The 18,876-nt window shown below is 50.9% G+C and overlaps 1 protein-coding gene across 4 annotated transcripts; it reads right to left on the bottom strand.

Moving 5' to 3' along the window:
* Positions 1-8,754: 8,754 nt before the first annotated feature.
* On the bottom strand, positions 8,755-16,312 carry LOC116278974 (uncharacterized). Of its 4 annotated transcripts, none has more exons than XM_072964261.1 (3): positions 16,176-16,312; positions 11,073-11,974; positions 8,755-9,513 (listed from the first exon to the last, which is right to left on the bottom strand). In XM_072964261.1, exon 2 carries the CDS (start codon positions 11,944-11,946, stop codon positions 11,335-11,337), a length of 612 nt encoding a protein of 203 aa, XP_072820362.1. In that variant the 5' UTR covers positions 11,947-11,974; positions 16,176-16,312; the 3' UTR covers positions 8,755-9,513; positions 11,073-11,334. The 4 variants fall into 4 exon arrangements, with proteins under 4 accessions (XP_072820362.1, XP_072820360.1, XP_072820361.1 ...); XM_072964259.1 differs by lacking the exon at positions 16,176-16,312 and adding an exon at positions 14,245-14,484; XM_072964260.1 differs by lacking the exon at positions 16,176-16,312 and adding an exon at positions 14,089-14,225.
* Positions 16,313-18,876: the final 2,564 nt, after the last annotated feature.

The following is an 18,876-nucleotide window of genomic DNA, read 5'->3' on the forward strand; positions in this document are numbered from 1 at the left end:
TGGCCTTGGGATGCCCGCAAGCCTCTCTCTTTGGCGCCGGGGACTGAGTCTGCACTTTCTGAGAAGCAGAAAATGAGGTTAACCACATTGTCTACTTGAAGGTCATTGAGGGAGTAGATCATAAATGTTATCTTCACACACTCAGAGAGGTGGGGGATAGGGGTGTTAACTAACCTCATTGTGGTCATCATTTTGCAACATATGCAGTTATCAAATCATCTGATCATATACCTTAAACCTACATTTGGTTTCTCTTTAGGTTTTTTTTGGGGGGGGGTGTAATTTGGTTTATTTACTTAATTTTTTAAATGGAGGTACTAGGGATTGAGCCCAGGACCTCATGCATGCTAAGCACTCGCTCTACCACCTGAGCTATACCCTCCCCTCCAACTTACATTTATAATATGTCAATAATTTACCAGTAAAGCTAGAAAAAATTAAAAAGTTTCACTTCTATTTTAAAAAATAAAGTTCACTGCAAAGGTGTGACACTCAGGTCCCCTGACTCCTGGTCACAGTGTTTTCTGTATTTGATTACATGCATTCCAGAGACCTAACAAATTGTAACCCAGGCACCCTGACATCCCATGTTCCTGCAGCTTCCCCAGGACCACCCGGAGTGCCTGGCATTAGTTGTTCACCAGAAGGTCTTGGCAACTCTCCTAGAAATCACCATCATGTTATCATAATCTGCATCAGTGAAAACAGGAAGCAGGTTTTATTATCTTGCTTTTAGAAAGAGGGAGCATGCCTGGGGAGGTACAAAGAAACCTGCAGGGTCCCAGCTGGCAACAGTGGAGCAGGTGTCCGGCCTCTTCCTGCAGCTCTGGGCTTTCTTCACAAGTGACCCCTTGGCTTCCAGCAAGGGCATTGCCCCTCCCTCCAGCTGGAGGACCTGTGGATCCAGAGCCCAGCCACACTTCCTCAGCTCCCTGGTTTCTGGACAGTACAGAGCCCACTGCAGCACACAGGCTTCCTCAGGTCTCATCTGGCCCCAGGACAAACCCAGACAGAAGGGAGGATCCGGGTCTCACCAGGTGGGACTGCAGGATCTCGAAGGGAAAGACGAGACAGGGGGCATTTCAGACTCAGCACCCCACCCGATGGGGGAGGGGCCTAACAGCCGGAAGGTGGCCCCAGCAGGAGGGTTTCATACGTCAAGTCCAATCTGAGGAAAACTCGCCTTGGTTCTATTCATTGTGGAAGCAAAGAAATGTCTGGAGTCCTCATGGCAATTTCTAAAACTCCCCAAATTAGAGAAACAGAAACTGCTCACTTTATTTTTCCAGCCCCAAGTGGAAGTTCTGGAGGGTTTACTGGGGCCTTTGAGAAGTCCTGGAAATCTCAACCCACTGCCAATTCCTCTTTCCTACTCCAAACCAGGTTCAGACCCCCGGGCGGGCCATGCTCCTCCCCACTCGAGGGTCCCCCTGACCCTCCTGCACCTCAGCCACCTGCCAGGTGGGAAGCAGGCAGCAGTGGGGGGATTGTCTGCCAGGCTGGGACAAGGATAGAGGGGTGCAGCCTGAAAAGGGGCACTGAAGGAAGAGCTTTGGAGAGAAGGGGACATTCCCTCAACAAGTAACAGCCAGTAACGGCACGTTACTTTGGGGAAGCTTCATGGTGCAGAGGACCAGACAATTCCTGTAGGAACCGGTTTCCCCAGGATCACAACTAGAAGCGGCAGAGCTGGGATTCTAACCCAGTTTTAACACCAAGATCCATGCTCTTCCTAATACAGACATTTCTGAATCATGACCAGGTAGAAAGTTAGCAGAAGCCCTGGTGCAATCCAGGTAGCTGCTTCTACCGTTCCCATGGCAACCCCCATCCCCAACCCTCCCATCCAGAAAGAAGGCTCTGAGCGTTGACCCCAGAACCTGTCTCTACTGGATGTTGACAGTAGTCTCACTTCTTGATACAACCCCTAGTCATTTCTAGTGTGCCTCAGAATTTGTCTAAATTCGGGCAAACACAGAAATGACTCCCCAAAATTCAAAAGAGCAGAATTTAGCTTAACTTGGAGAATTCTGTTACAGCTGGCATCAATCTCTGAAATACTGGCAGGGGCTCAGCACCCCCACCTGTCCTCTTAGTACCCCGGAGTCACTGCACACCCTTCCAAGAGATCAGAAGAGGATCATAATCACTCTAAAGAGTTGGGATTCTCTCGAAAGTTATTTATGCCATTTTTCCTTTTAAAAACATTTAGTTCAAACACAACAACAAAAACCCTCAAAGCATTCCAGTTTAGAATTGCCTTGCTAGAGGTTAAAATTTGGTTCGTACTCAAATATCCGACAGACAGCAAAGTCTTTGATGCAACCTTATTTACTCAGTAGCATCTGGAAAATGTTTCAGATTTTCCAGTTAATGTATCCTTAAGTCAATCCAACCACAAAGTTATCTAGCTGAATTATCTCATTAGAACATCTTTCCCCATCTTGAAGGCATGAACATATGGAAATCATCCCATATGTAAATTAAGCAAGGCATCCTTTTGGCCCCTCCCACGTCTCAGCCACCCGGCTCTCTCGGACAAAAGGAAATGGCTCAAAACCAAGACTTTAAATCAGCTTCAAACATTTCCTCTCCCCCCAACACTTTAGCTTTTTCAGGAGTATTAAGAAGGGAACTTTCAAAAGGCTAAAAGGATTAGGTACAAACATACTTCAACTTGTTTTTATGGAAGTTTTCCAACATGCAGCAATGGTGGAGAGGAGGGTGTCATTGAACCTCCAGTTCCCTCTCACCCAGCTTCAAATTATCCACGCACAGTCAATATTGTTTCATTTCGATCTGCACCTTCTCACACCCATCCCCCAGGCAATTTTGAAGCAAATCCCAGAAAGCATTTCATTCCCTACAAATTTCTGAACGTTAAAGATCCTTTAATGAATGGAAACACGATAATCTAATTATAACTAAGAAAAATTAGAATTCTGTATTGCCAAACATGCAATGTTTTCAAATTTCCCCAATAACATCTACGTTGTAAAGAGTTATTTACAGATGAAAACAGCCCATAACTTGTCAGCTGGTTGCTGGTTTTCTCACTCTGATCACGGGCTTCCCTCTCTCATGCTGTGGTCCACTCAGCCAGCCGGCAGAGCTGGTGTTATCTCCTGATTTGGGGCCTCCTCCTTTTTAAAATGTCTTAGACTTTTGTGAGCAAACTTCCATGGCTGGCTTTTGGCTCATTCTCTTTGGAAAGTCACTCTATTTTCTTCTTATCCCCTCTTGAAATCCAGAAAAGAAACATATGTTGAATTTCATTACCTCCAATTTTTCTCTTCTCCCCTTCACTTCATCTCTAAGGGGACAATTTACTTTACAACTCTTTTTTTTTTTTTGACTCACTTCCATGGGCACTCTGGAAAGCCTCATGGTTCTATTTATTCGTTCAGCAGATATTTATCGACCAACTACATGGTCTCTGGCTTGTACATTCTAACAAAAACGTGGCCTTAGAGAACTGTTACAAAGTCCGATTCACTCAATATCATTTCTCCAAATGTACACTAGAGGGCGCCGCATTTCCATTAGAAAAGTGGAGTAACGAAATACTGGTGCAGCCTTTATAGACTATTCCATGCCACATAGTCAACCAAAGAAAGAACCTCACACAACTTGCACCTTAAAATGAAACAAATTCTATTGATTGGATGCGTAGATGAAAAGGGAAACAAACTACATAATCCCCCCCCCCCCCCGAACAGGCCCATTTTCCATTCGACATCACAGGCAGGACTCCTAGGGCTTACAGGGTTTGTAGGATTATGAAAATGCTGAAGACTATTTTCATCCCGAAATACCAAAAGAAAACTGAAATACTGAACTCAGCAAATCTTCAGTGAAATGTCTACAGAGGCCAACGTATCAACGTATCACTTCGCTAATGTTACACGTAGTCTCAAAAACGTTTCATTATATTTGAAACAATAGGTATCATTTTCTATATTGTAAAATTTCCTGAATATGCCCCAGTAATGGCCCAACTGGACAGTGGATGGATGTAGTCCCCTGCCCTTGGTGCTTACATCTGAAGGGGGAAGATGATGAAAAAGCAAACAAATAAATGACCAAGGTCATGATTGAGGTCAGTGCTAGAGAGAAAATGAAGCTGGCTGATACGAAGTAGAACAGATGGAGAGTTACTGAGATAGAGTGTTTAGAAAAGGTCCCCATGAAAAGATGACAGCTACCCTGACACCTCAGTGACAAGAGAGCCCTGGGAAGGTCTGGGAGAAGAATATTCCGGAATATTCCAGGAAGAGGGAACAAGGGCAAAGGCCTACCCACGAAAGTGTGAGTTTTTAAAACATTAGGAAGACTTGGGAAGATCACAAATAACAAATGTTGACAAGGATGTAGAGAAAAGGGAACCCTTGTGCTCTTTGGTGGGAATGTAAATTGGTGCAGCCACTGTGGAAAACTGGATGGAGGTTCCTCAGAAAAAAAACAGAACTACCATATGACCCAGCAGTTCCACTCCTGGGTGTACATCTGAAGACAATAAAAATGCTAATGATGATCATGTCTTTCCTCCATTGATCTATTGAAGTGGTGTATTTCTTTAATAGATTTTTCTGATGTTGAACCATCCTTAAATTTGGTCATGGTACATTTTAAAATATATTTCTGGATTTGATTTGCTAATATTTTATTTTTGATTTTTGTAGTTATATTCATAGGTGGGATTGGTCTAAAATTTTCCTTCGTTATCCTGTCCTTGTCTGGTTTCATTTTCAAGGTTTTACCAGCCTCATTTAAAGAGTTCGGAGTGTTTCCCCACTATTCTCTGGAACTGTCTGTACATGAAGAGCTATGCTGTCACTAAAGGTTGACAAACTTTTCCAGCTAAAGCTATCTGGGCCTCGATCTTAAGTAATCCGGGGGAATGAGGGTTATATTTGACTACTGATGTAGTTATGCAAATGCCTATAGGTATGTTCAGATTGTTTTAAGTCTCTTTTGGTAATTTATGATTTTCTAGAAAATTATTCATTTCACGTAAATGCAAAATTATCATAAATTGTTCATAGTATTATTCTTTTATGATTTTTTTAAATTTCTGTGTCTATAGTTAATAACCTCCTTTCCATTTCTAATACTGTTTCCATGTGCTTTCTCTCTTTTTCTGCCAGTGGTTTGTCTATTTTATTTATTTTTTCAAAGAGCCAGTTTTGGTTTTACTGAGTCTCTCTAACGTGATTTTGTTTTCTACTCCATTAGCTTTTATCTTTCTTATTATTTTTCTCCTCTGGGCATATTCTGTTGCTCTTTTTCTAACTTTTTAAACTCTTCACTTTTTGATTTTCAAAATGTCTTCTCTTCGAATAAATACAGTTAAGGGTAAAATTTCCCTCTAATTACTATTATAGTTGTATGGCACAATGTTTGAAAGGTAGTGTTTTCATAGTCATTCAGCCATAAATATCTTATCATTTCCATTACAGTTTATTCTGTGATTTGTAAATTAATAACTGTGTTTTAAAATTCTTGGGGGAAGGGGTGTAGCTCAGTGGTAGAGGGTATGCTTAGCATGCACGAGGTCTTGGATTCAATCCCCAGTACCTCCATCAAAAAAAAAAAATCCTGAACATATAGAAGCACCGGTTATTTTTTGTTAATTTATAGTCAGACCTTATTTATTGCACTTCACAGATAATGCATTTTTACAAACTGAAGGTTTGTGGCAACCTGGCATCGAGCAAGTCTAGTTGTGTCATTTTTCCAATAGCATTTGCTGACATCATGTCTCTGTGTCACATTTTAGTAATTTTCATGATATTTTAAATGTTTTCCTTATTATTATATTTGCTACAGTGACCTGTGATCAGTGATCTTTGATGTTACTATTACAACTTATTAAGGCTCATATGAAGGTTAGAATCTTACAATGAAGTATTTTTATAATTAAGGTGTGTAGATTTTTTTAGACAGAATTCTATTGCACTTAATAGACTACAGTATAGCACAAATAGAGCTTTCATACGCACTGGGAAACAGACAAATTCGTGACTTGCCTTGTTGTGGTACTTGCCTTCTTGCAGTGGTCTGAAGCTGAGCCTGCAGTGTCTCGGGGCTGTGCCTGTATTTCAGTTTTATTGCGCTGTAGTCATAGAATACGCTCTACCAGTGATATCTAGGTTTTTTTGAAAGTTGCCCAGTATGTGGGGCTGTTGTATTCACTGGCTTTGTTTCTTAATTTTCTCATATTGCAAGATTTCCTGAATAGGCTCCAATGATGGCCAGGAGAGCAGTCCCATTTTAGAACCCTCTCCAGGCATCAGGGAGAAATGATCTTAAATATAAACCAACCAGGGGGAGGAAATAAGGAACAGAAAGAAGCTCCAGAAAGGGTATTTTTGTTCCAACACCAGCACTCTACCCAGAGCATGAAGCCAATCAAAACCAACATTCATGCAATGAGGCCACCAGCCTGTTCGCTGGGGCTGCAGAGAGATTTGCAGTCGGGAGAGCAGAGCCTGAGGTGGGCTGGGTCCCAGGCAGCACTGGCAAGTCCCCGCCCTTGTCAGTTACCGAGCCCGCCCTTCCTCTTTCTGGTGTTAGTGGATTTGAGTTGAACAAGAGTCCTGCCTGATTCAATTCAGAGGCCCTGTCTTTGAGTTACTACTGCTCAGGACCCTCCTCGACTGAGAGAGACTGATGCAGCCCCAAATCTGAGTCACAGAGCGCAACACAGAAGGAAGGTTCTGGAGTGAGCCTTGGCCATGACCAGGCCCAGCCCCTCACCAGGAATAGGAGGTAAAACGCTCATCCCAGTCTCAGCAGCCTGGTGACTGGCCTGGCATCACTTCCCTCTCCAGCACCTTCTGCACCAGAAGACTCCATGAAAAAAGTGTCTGCTGCAGGTTCCCGTCTGGCAGGAGATGCCACGGGACAGTGATGGCGACAACCCTGCCTCTGGGCTGTGCTGAGTGCACGCGGCTTATACACGTGCTTCTGTGATTCTCACGGCCCACGAGGTAGGAGGAGCACGACATTTTCCTTGTGTCACAGAGAAGACCAGAGACAGGAGCGATGCGGGACCAGCCGGGGCCTGTGCGTCGGGGTGGGCCGGCATCAGAGCATCACCAGTCAGACTCCGACACTCAGCTCCCGGGGACTGCGGGCATCACCACGAAGGTTCTCAGCAGGTCCACCTCACCCTGGGCTGAGCAAGCAGTTGGGGCTACTCCAAGGGGCCTCCAATCCAATATCCAAATCCAAGTAGCAGTCATCACCCAGATGGCGGAGCCTAAGCTACTTCATTGCTGGGACTTTTAAGTTACGGTGCCTTGACCAGAACTCCTTAAGAAATGATGGAGGCAGAGCTGGAGGCCCCCTCTCTGCTCCCAGCTCACTCCCAAAGGATCACTCCTCACACCAGCCTACGTCGAGAGAACATGTATTCCCCTCAGTCAGCTCCAGCAGGTGTCAGTGACGTATGGAGATATCCAGCCTGGATGTCTGTCACACACACTCCCATGGAGCCGTGGGGGGTCTCTCCTGTCCCACTACCCCAAGTAAAGGACCTGCGGCCCCTGTGGCCATTATTGCCCAGGAGAGCCAGGCCACAGCCCAATAAAATGCACTCACTAGCAAACTTACAGACCCTTTCCCCGCTCACACCTCCCATCACTTCCCAGCCCACAGCCTCCAGCACTTGACCCATCAGCCAGTGACATCTATTTCCTGAGTGCTATGAGCCCAGCCCTGTGCTAGACCCTGAAGGGGTTCGAGAGGAAATGACACATCCCTTGCCTTCAGGGAGTTCACAGTCTAGTTGGAGATTTCACACACACATGGGAAACTGGAATCAAAGACTGCACACTTAGGGGTGAGACAATGTGTTAACACAAGTACTGCTCAGAGCAAGGAGGAAGGTGGGCCAGGTGGTTCAGGAAGATAGTCCTGGCGGAGAAGAGGGCTTAGCAAGGTGGGAGAATGGGACATTTCAGAGCAACCCCAGGGGAGGCAGAGGCCCGATGGAGGATGGCACAGTGACAGGGAGGGAGCTGACAATCAGCAGAAAAGGGCCACCTGTGAGGGTCCCCACAGATGGGCCAAGGATCCAGGCAAGGGAAGCTCCAGGAGTGCAGGGCCTCCTCCTCCTGACCTCCCCCAGAGCCAGCTGTTAACTAAGAACCCCCTACAAACTACAGCAGAGCCAGGACAAGCAAGACCCCCGGGCAGGAACCGATGGCGGCATCCCAGCATCCCTGACCAAAACCCAGCTCAGCGCCAGGACCCCCGACACATTTCCTCCACGCCCCCAGCCCTCACTTGGATGGGATTCGACCTACATTTCATTAAAGGCCTCTCCCCACCCGCAAGGATTTCACTACCCATAACCCACCTCATGAAGTCTTAGTGTCATCAAAAACCTAGCCCAGCCCCGGTCGGTCACACCTCTTCTGATGGGTGGTCCACTCTAGGGAGGCCGGTGAGCTCCAGGCCAACCTGCTCAGGTGTGAAGTCCAGAGGAGCCCTCGCCCTGCTGCTGGCCTGGCATCTGCCCTCCTCTTGATGTGCTGTGGACTCCAGAACACACAGAACTCGTCCGCCAGCCTCTCGGGCTCCAGCAGGGACACTCTACTCCCCCCTCCCAGGCCTGTGCACGTCGTGATGAGCCAGCAGCCAGGTAGCCAGAGTAAGCAGCCTCAAAGCAGAGAAGACCAGCCTGGCCCACGGAGCCTCCAGCCACATCTGGGGAAGGGAAGGGAACTCCAGAGAACTGAGGCACTGTTTGTTAAGTCCAGAAGAAAGTGACTAAAAGAAGCCCCTCCTCAGAATTCTTTATTCCTGAACAAGGGAAGGAAGATGGGTGTGAGGAAGGAGGGGAAAGAAATGCTACTTGTACAGAGGCCCAGACCTGGGGCTCTGGGTTAGGTAAGGAAAGGGTGCTGGGTCGGTCCCAGGGCCGAGGATCTCAGCCTGGAGTCCAGGAGCTCCTGGACCTGCTTCTGGCGTCTACGGGAGTATGTGTGTCCTCCTGGGGAGAAGGTTCATAACCTTTGTCATCTTTTCAAAGGGCTTCAGGACCCCCAAAGTGTTGAGAACCATGGTTCTGACAGCAAAGTGATGCCTTCACAGGTCTGGTTCACACCTGGGGGAAGGTCTGGCTTCTGGAGCCAGGTGTGCAACCGCTTTCTGTGTTCTCTTAGGCCACTGCCTTCCTGTCTCTGGTGGGCCAGGAGGGAGCAGAGAAGTGGGCTCCCACCCAGACACCGTCCCTGCTGCCCCATGAGAGTGGAGGTTCAGGGCCAGGCAGCCAGGACAAGCTCTTCTCCCACCGTGACTCCCAACAGGTTCGGGGAGTTTTTCCATCAGAGCACAGAACCTGCCTCCAACTCCAGGCTCCATCGGTCCCTCTGCCATCACCTCCTGAGGTACGTCTTCTTAGGGGATGCGTCCTCATGCTGGGGTGCAGGCCCAGGGCCCCATTCCTAGTCTCTGTGCCAGATGTGTCTTGCACACTGCCCAGAGGTCCTGCCCACTCCACATCTGTTCACAGAGACAGAGACCAAGGTCAGGTCTGAAGCAGGACATGGCCCTGCCCACCCACCCCTCAGCCACCCCCTGGAGCCAGGAGGGAGCAGTCATGGGCCACTCTGCACCTGTCCAGGCCATTGAGCCAGTCCTCTCAGCTCCTACCAAGCACTCAAGGATTACTAATCCCATTTACCAATGAGACAACGTGGGTTCAGGACATTTGGTGACTGGCTCCAGATGTCCCAGGTCCCTATTTAATCTCTTAATCTCCACCACTAAGTACTAGTTCACATTGCAACAGCCACCTGGGGTGGCAGGCAGAGGGTAGCTAATCCCTGAGAAGCCTCATGGCTCTCAGGGTGTGGAGCTAAGGCTCTGTGAGAGCCAGTCCTCTCTGAGGCCCCAGCTTCCTTCATCCCAACTCACCACTGAGGATGCCATGTCCCCTTTGGACATGTACAGCCCCCAGCAATGCATTTGCTCAGGCTCTTACTGTATGGTCCTGGTCACATTCCTGCATCCTCAAAGTTTCATTTTTCCCCCTGTAAGAACCTCTCTTAAGAGCAGTACAGTAGAGATGAAGGGTCTAGAAACCCAAATGAGGCCCAGGCTTGTACTGCTGTACTGCTAGGTCTAACTGTGGTTTAGGGCCAGCTTGGGTAAGCCTCAGTTTCCTCATCTGCCAAATGGCTGAGTAGCCCATGCCTCCAAGTATCAAATTAGTTATCTGAGGCCCTGGGGGACAGGTCCTGGCTCTCCCCTTTCTCACTGCACGACCTTGGCCAAACCTCTTGCTGGGGGGGGGGGGGGGATCACCTTCTCTTGCCCAGATGACCCCAGGACCCTCAAGTCTCCTGCCAGTCCCATTTGCATCTCCCCTCACCATGCTCCCAGTTGCCCTTGAGACCACTGCATTCCTCCCATTACACATCTCGGTGTCCTCTCGCTGCCACAAAGTCCTCTGTACAGCAAATATGGGCCTCCATGTTCGGACATCCCTCTCGGGAACCTTTCACACCCTTGCTCTACCAGGACCCAGTTCAAACCATCAGACTGCCTTGGGTGATGCCAGTCACCTCCCTGCCTCCCAGAGTGCTTCGCAGTCAGTCCCCTACAATATCCTGTGTGGTACTTCAGGGGACAGGCAGGGCCTGTGTCTGTGCTCCTCCAGAGAGCCCCACCCAGCACACAGCCCAGCACACAGGAGCACTCAGTAAATGACGTCACTCTCTCACCTGGTAACAGCAGTTACAATCCTCACAATGTCCCAGGGAGGATTCCCTCATCATTTGCCCCAACTTACAGATAAGCAAACTGAGTCATGAAGTGAAAGGACTTCTCAAGGGTACCAAATAGTAAGTACTGGCGCCAGGAGACCCTGGGGGCTGGGGGTGGGCCTGGGGATTGTGGAGAGTACCCTCTCCAGGTCGCTTTCAACTGACATTCTGGGAATGAGGATCTAGTAAGAAGCTAGTCTAGACATATGAGCCCAGTATGCCCCACCTCCCTCACCTGTCCCCACCTGACCCCAAACAAGCCTGAGAGGGACTCTGGCCTGCCCTAGGTCTCACCTGCTCTAAGCTGGGTGGGCTTTAAGAGGAAAACCAACGCAGGGGCCCAAAGCAGCTGTGTGCACCCAGCCGGAGGGTCCTGGGGGAGGAGCAGAAAGAGGCGGCCCAAGCCAGGTAGCGGTCCACTCCTTCGATACCCCAGGCCAGCCCTCCTCGTTTCCCGACATCCCATCCAGAGAGGGGGCCGCAGCCCAGCGCCATCTCCAAGGGTCACGGATGAGGCTCTGCGGCAGGAAACAGCCAGTGGCGGGCCTTGCGCGCATCAGAGCACGCGGCCTAAATGGGCCGCCTGGCCCTCGGGCCCGTGGCCGTGGCTGCGCTGGTGGGTCTTGAGCGAGCCCTCGCGCGCGAAGCTCTTGCCGCAGCGGGAGCAGAAGTAGGGCCTGCGCTCCCCGAAGACGCCGGGGCGGCGCGGGTGCGGCGCGGGCATGCGCGCGTGGGTGCGCTGGTGGTTGAGCAGGAAGCGCGGCTCCCGGAAGCAGCGGCCGCACTGAGCGCACTGGTGCGGCTTCTCGCCGCTGTGGATGCGCTGGTGCGTGAGCAGGTTCTGCTTGAGGCTGAAGCAGCGGCCGCACTCGGGGCAGGGGAAGGGCCGCTCGCCCGTGTGGGTGCGCTGGTGCACCTCGAGGTTGTGCTTGACGCTGAAGGCCTTGCCGCACTCGGGACACACGAAGGCGGCCGCGCGGCCCGCCCCGGCGTGCGCCTTCTGGTGCCGCACCAGGCTGGGCTGCTGCGAGAAGGTCTGGCCGCACAGCGGGCAGCGGTGCGGCTGCTCCTCCGCGGGGTGGTGGATGACCAGGCCTCGATCGTCCCCCAGACCCTCCTCCCCGTCCCCAGCAGGGGACCCGCCCCCGGAGGACGCCAGCTCGGTCATGGGCACTTCTGGCTGCAATCACCAGCCCCTGGGAAGGCAGAAGCAGAGAGAGGAGTCAGGGGGCACCTGAGGGTCAGCTAGCCCACAGCCTCAGGAAGGACATTCCACTGGCCTCCCACAACTTCCAGCATCGGCCACTCACGGTCCTATTCAAGCCAGGTTCCCCTCCTGGAATGCCCTTCTTTCTCCTCTACCCCTTAATCACATCCTACCCCTCCTTGAGGCCTTTCTCAAGTGACCCCTCCAGCCCCTCCTGAGCCATGTGGCCCAACCCTTTGACCCTCACTCATCACACAGCATGCTGGGCAGTCATGCCACCTCTGTCTCCCTGCCCTGTGAGCGCCTTAAGGACAAAGCTGCCTCTTTTATGCCCCACATCAAACACTGTGCCTGCCACCCAAGGCAATGAAGAAATGCCGATGGGTAACATTCAGGGGCTCCTTGTTATCCTGAACCTGGATAAGTCTTATCTCTCCAGCCAGATTCTCAAGGTGGGGAGGGGGGAGTGCCTCTTCAGTATGGAGGGAAGGGTGGGGTCAACAGTGGTTTAAAGATATTTTTGCAAAGCTTAAAAGAAGAAACAAAACAAAAGCCCTGTAAACTTGAAAGTAACCTCAGTTAAACATTAAAGGCAGCCGCTCTTTGTTTATAAAAATGAGGCATGCCTGTAAAAGGTTTGCAAGTCACTGAACCAGAGTGTGAGCTCCCAGGGGGCTGGTCTCAGCTTGATTCCTCTTGGCATCCCCACAGCAGAGCCCGGCCCAAGGCTGAGGAACACTCAGAGCTCAACAACACCCCACCAAGTTCAGTTCCATCCCATTCACGCTAATTCTCCCCAAGATCCTCTTCCCCAGGGCTCTGTGTTCCTCTTAAATTGATTCCCACTGTCCTCACAATGGCCCTGAGGAAGGGGCAGGCTTATTGAACCCCACTTTATAGATGGGGCAACTGAGACTCAGTGAGGTCAACTTACTTGCCCAAGGTCGCACAGCAAGGTGAACCAGGACAAGGCCCTAAGTTTTCCTGACTCACTGTCAAAAGCTCTTCTAAATAGACTAACTGCTCAGCTAAGCTCCCCTCAAAACACACACACACATACACACACACGACCACCACCACCATCCTGACCACCACCACCATCCTGGCCACCACCACAGAGCCATCAATACCCCAAGGGCCACTGCTCCTGTAAGGCACTGTTCATGACTCCAAAAAACCCAGGCTCCTCTCCTCCAGAGCAGTGAGGCCTGCTCCTCCGGGCTGAGCTGGCCACTCCCCTGCATTCCCCACCTTCATCAGGGAAGCTTGCTGGCGGTTCCCCTGGACATCCATGCAGGCCTTCTCCACACTTCCAGATCTCACTGCTTATCACAACCTCAGTGGACCTATCTGCAGAGTGGGGTCCCAGAGATACCCCTCCCCCACCTCCCCCTACCCTCAGGCCAGGACAGAACACCACTCACCCTGGGAAAGGGGACAAGTACTACTTGCAATAGACCCCACCCACAAGTCCTTCCCCAGGCAGCTGCACAGACATCTGCAAAGACAGATCATCACAGTCCCCTTGGCCAATCTCAGCCTGGCCTTGTCTCTGGGCGGCTTCCCCCACTCCCCTAGCTACACCCCTGACCAAAGCCCCGCCCGCCGAGAGGGTCCAAGCCATGGCCCCCTTCTCTCCCCCAACTTCCTCTATCCCATCCCACACTCACAGCTCAGGCTGCGCCCCTGTTCCTCCGGCCTCCAGCAGTGGCTCTTTCCTCTAGAGTCTGCTCTGCCCAACGCAAATACGGTAACTCTCCGCAGCGCCTCCCGAGCCCCTTCTCCCCAACCCCGAAAAGACGGCCAGTCTCCCCGCACCGCTGTTCTAGTCAAACAGCGGCTTTAATCAAAAGAGCTGACCCCCACCCAGCCGACCTCCGAGCACAACCTTGCCAACTCCTGGGACCGGAGCGACCCCGGAGAAATATGGTAAACTCTGCGTCGCAGCCCCACCCTCATGAAAATATGTAGGCCTCCCACCCAGCTGCAGCAACCCACTTCATTCCAGTGCAAGCCCCGGCTCCTGTAGGCAATTAATGCAACCCACCCTCCCACTCCCGCAGCGCCCCGGGGGAACCATGCAACCCTGGATAAATACGTAACTAAGTCTTGATGCTCCCCACTCCCGGAAAGGGCCTGCGCGGCTCCAGGCAAATACGGTAGCGCGCCCGCAGTGACCCGCCCCCAAGGGTCCGGCACTGGCCTCGATAAATACGGTAATCTCCCGCCGCCCCAGCCCCGGCCCGGCCCGGGACTCACTTGGCGCCGCCTCCCCAGCCCTCCGTGCCGCCGCAGCGCCGCAGTCGCCAACGTCGCCGCAGCCTCACAGCAGCCCCGTGAGGCTGGGAGGTCTAACTCGCCAGCAACCTGGCTGGCGGAACGAGGAGGGCTGCGAGCACTGAGCTTGCAAGGGCAAGAGAGGGAACCAGGCGGGGGCCCGGCGGGGGCCCAGCGGGGGGCCGAACGCCCCGCCCGGCGGGTCACCCCGACTCCACCAGGGCCCCCTGCCCCAGCCAGTCTCGTTTCAGGATTCCCTGAGGCCCCGATTCAGCAGTTAGAGCCTCATCCTCACCTCCCTCATCCTACGGTAGGACTACTCTAGTCAAGCCACAGACTGATCCCCGGCGCCTAGAAAACAGGGTCTGGGGGCGCTGGAGATACAAAGCCTTTCTTTGCAAAAGAAAAAGGGGTGAATGCAGGAACGCCCCCTGCGGGGCCTTTCTGAGCAGGGGTTTCATCCATGGGAGACGGCAGTCAAAGGAGCAGAATCAGAACTACCCAAGCCGATGGCTTCGCCATACCGCGAGGCGGGCTTTGGCGAAGCCTGGGTTATGCCATTAGGATGACTAGGGAAATAGAAGAGAAAACTATACCCTCCTCCTCAGAAGTGAGCACATTACAGTCAAGCCAAAGATGTCCTATGAAAGAGCCACTTATAACACTAAGGGGGAGCAGCTGGTGAGGACCTGGCTGGGCTGAATTCCAGTTTCCAAATGTCATTTAGTAATACTCCTTCCTTGTACATTACTTCTCTTATTACAAAGCCCCTTCCCATATTATCTCGTGGGAGCCTTCCAATAACCATGTGCTTCTAAGTTACACAGGTGTTATTATCCTATTTTATAGATGGGAAAGTAAATAAAATTGAAACACAGAGCGGCATCCCCCCAAGACCCACAGCTCTAAGTGGCCGAGCCCAGGTGGAAAGTAGGCCCAGGGCCCAGCTCACTGTCCCCGTCATCACTCTGGTACCTTTACTGGGAAACAGGGTGTGCAGACTGGGATCAGAAGTAATAATCTCATCCAGAGTGAGAAAGTGCCTCCCAATTTACATATTATAGATAAAGAAACAGGCTGAGAGGGAAAGTGATTTTTTTTAATTAAAAGTACCAGAGGAACATCAGCTAGCCTTTTCCTTCATGGCCCCTCTGCAGCTGCCAGGTGGGTGAAGCAGCTGGATTTCCAAAAGGTCCAGACTGGGCTTCTTAGGGCAGACAATGGATGTAGCTGCGAGGGTGATGCTACCCTTGATGAGGGGCTCTGGGAGACAGAAGCCTCCCAGCCTCATGAGGTGACCCCTGCAACCCTGCAGGTGCCCAGGGTGCTTTTCAGAGCCTAGGAAATGAAGAATCTATGGGATTCGCTTAGGAGTAAAACCAATCCCTTACTCCTGATACCAGACCTGAAGGTCAAGTCTACTAGCTTTCACAGCTCACTCCATGGACCAGCTCATCCCAGCAGGTCCACCCTGGGTCACACTCAGCCTCTTGAGGACCCACCCCCACCCCTAACCCCATCCATGCTTCTCCTGTAGCACCTCACCGAGGTATGCAGAGTTTCATGAGAGAGACAGCCCAAGGAGATTGGTATTTCAAATAGAGGTAATTGGGGGATTCTGGGAAGCCCAAAGAAATGACTCCACCAGGATAGATGCTGACCCCAGGGCCAAGTGTCCAGTTCCCACCGTATTGACAAAAGAGCCCCCTAACCATTGATAATCCACACCCACACTCCGCCCAGGCCCCTGGAGCTTTGTTCATAGAACAGCCACACCTCCTGGCTCTCCAGCCCCTGTTGCAAAAGTTGTCACCTGCCAGAGAGACCAGCTTTCATCTCTCCTGCAGGCTGCAGGAGAAATGAGGACACTTCATAAGTGACCAGATTTTTCAAAAGCAAAATCAGTAATATACCTGAGGATATCATCCATATTTTCGGCAGCATTTTCTAGGGAAGCTGTGCCAAGATAGAAAGGAAAGGAGCACAGCTGGGGAGAGGGGGCGGGAGGCAGACAATATCACCTAAACCTCAGGCGGAATGCCAAGGGCTCCGGGAGGCGTCGGTCCTCTGCTCTGCCTCTGCCTGATTTCTGCTGAGTCATTTCGTTTCTCTGGTTTCATACACGTACACCCCTGCACGCAGCTCCCCCTGCTGTTTGCACATGCTTTGGTGAGCACAATAGAAAGACAGTACGGAAACATTCTGCAAACATGACCATGCTTCTTAGTACAGGCAGGGCCAAGGACTGGCCTGGCGATCCCCACCATTCCACAAGGCTCATGTGACATCTGGACTGTGGACCCTAACAAAGGCGTGGGCTGCTCACAGCCGGGGCTCCTGGAGAACAGCTGGCCCGTGGTCCCCTTCTCGGTAGAGGCATGTCTAGCTCAGCCTAGTCCTGTCCAGCGCCCTGTATTCCCTCCCCAACCCTGGGCACACCAGCTGGACAAACGATCCCCATGGGCTCCCGTGGACCCATGTGCTGCCTCGCAGAGACCAGCCTGGTTATCCTCCCCCTCCTCCAGCCGCATCCCTGGGGCTTCTGCACTCAGCTGGGCAAACTTGCCGCCCCCTCCCATCACCCCAGATTGGACAGTGATCCCTAATCTTCCTCTCCAAGGCAACTATGCCGAATTCAAATCAGAATTTAGCTCACCTTTGTTTTCCCATCAGGTTGTGAGTTTCAAAGTATAGGGACTGTTTTCAGTATCTCTGTATCCCAAGTGCTCCGCATATAACAGGCCCTCAAAGTCTGCTAAATGAATGAATGCACATTTGCAAATTACACCCTAGAGCCTGTGTGCTGACCTCATGTCAGGAATGAGGGGTTGCATGTAAGCTACAGCCTCAGCCACAGCTTTGAGGGCTGGGAGGCAGTGCAGAGACCCAGATGGAGATGGGCTCTAGGCACAAAATCTCACCTGCTCCAAAGTTCTTTTCCTTGAAATTAAAACCCAAGATGTGACCTAGGACATCAATTCAGCCCCTAATCTGGCAGTGTGCTGGACACTAGTTAATTTCTTAAGGCAACTGAGCTCTGTTTGGGGAAAACCCTTTTCTTCTCTTTCCATCATACAACTTCCATTTTTACAAATGCTGTGCAAGTAGCCACACATAGAGTTTATTAAAATAACAGCAATAGCTATCATTTATTGAGCACTTGCTGTGTGCGCCAGGTACTATACGACATGCTTTATATAGCTCACCTGCCCAAGGTCCCACAGCTTACATGGCAAAGCCAGAATTTAGCCCCACAACTGACTCTATCCACTATTCCCAACAACAACAACAAAAGCTCTTTCTGGATTTGGGTGAGGGGAGAGGATGAGAGACAATATTTCTGCTTCCTCTCAACAGGAGCATTATTCCTAGGGCTATACTGTCCAACAGTCACATGTGGCTCTTTAAATTTAAATTAATTGGAATCGAAGAAAATTAAAAATTCAGGTCCTTAGCCTCACTAGCCACAGTTAAGGGTGCCATAGCCACACGTGGCTGGTGGCCATGGTATTGGACCGCACAGATATAGCACATGTCATCATCACTGAATGTTCTGGACAACGCTGGTCTAGGGCACCTCCGCCTCCAGATCTGATTAACCCAGGAAACACTATTCTCTTTTTAAGCCTAAGGACAACCTGTGGGGAACCATTCATTTCCCTCTTTTCTCTGCTGGGATCTAGTAAGAGCAGTGATTTGTGAGAACGTACTATTTTCAGTCCCAACACTCCTTCTCTTCCAAAGAACAAGGCTATTACTTTACCAAACGCAAACTACTTTAACCAGAAAAAGGAAAGCATTCGCCCCCCCACTCCTGCCAGGTGTTCTCCGCCGAGTCCCTGCTGGTCTCACTGTCTCCCCGGGTCAGCCACCTCTCCCGGGCAGATCCCCGGGGCCGGGCAGCAGGGAACCACACCCTTCCACGGAGGCTGCTGCCTTGCTGGCTGACCCAAGGCTCCTGGTGCCTGCCAAAGGACGAGCCTTTTCTAAGTACCTAAGTTATCTGTCTTAGCTCCCAGGCTGTTCCTAACAAAGGAACACACGAGGATGATGTGGGCCATACCTGGACCTGCAGCTCCACTCGGCCCATCTGGCGTGTTGGAAGCTTGGCCCTGGGTCCTCGCCACAGACCTGCACTTACCTGGCTGTGGACAGGATATAAATAAGTCTTTTACGATCATGATTTATTTACTCATGGTTGTTTTCTGTTCCCCTCTACAAACCTTTAATCTCGGCACGCTCCGGAACATTTTGAACTGTAAGCCACAAGGCTCAGTCTGACCTCGTCTATGATTTCATAGCAGGCCTCTTTCTAAATTTTCCCTGACCTGGTTTTATTATTTTCAAATGGAAGGGCATTAAAATTGAAGTTGACAATGCCAGGCCTCCCTTGGAGAAGCCTGTGATTGTGACCGTGGAAGATATTTAGGCTAAGATGAGGCCTGGGATCTGCTGTCCACTTGCAACATGAACTGATGGACTAGTCCCACTGTTCCGAGGTCCCTCTCCTGTATCACTGCCCTGCCGAGGTCACTGTATCCTAGTGATGAAATGAAAAGGCCAATAAGAAAGCCTTGCCTAGACAGCTGGGGCTGGAAACAATTTAAGAGTTGA

The sequence above is a fragment of the Vicugna pacos genome, chromosome 7, assembly GCF_048564905.1.
Source record: "Vicugna pacos chromosome 7, VicPac4, whole genome shotgun sequence".
In the NCBI taxonomy this organism is placed as follows: Eukaryota; Metazoa; Chordata; class Mammalia; order Artiodactyla; family Camelidae; genus Vicugna; species Vicugna pacos.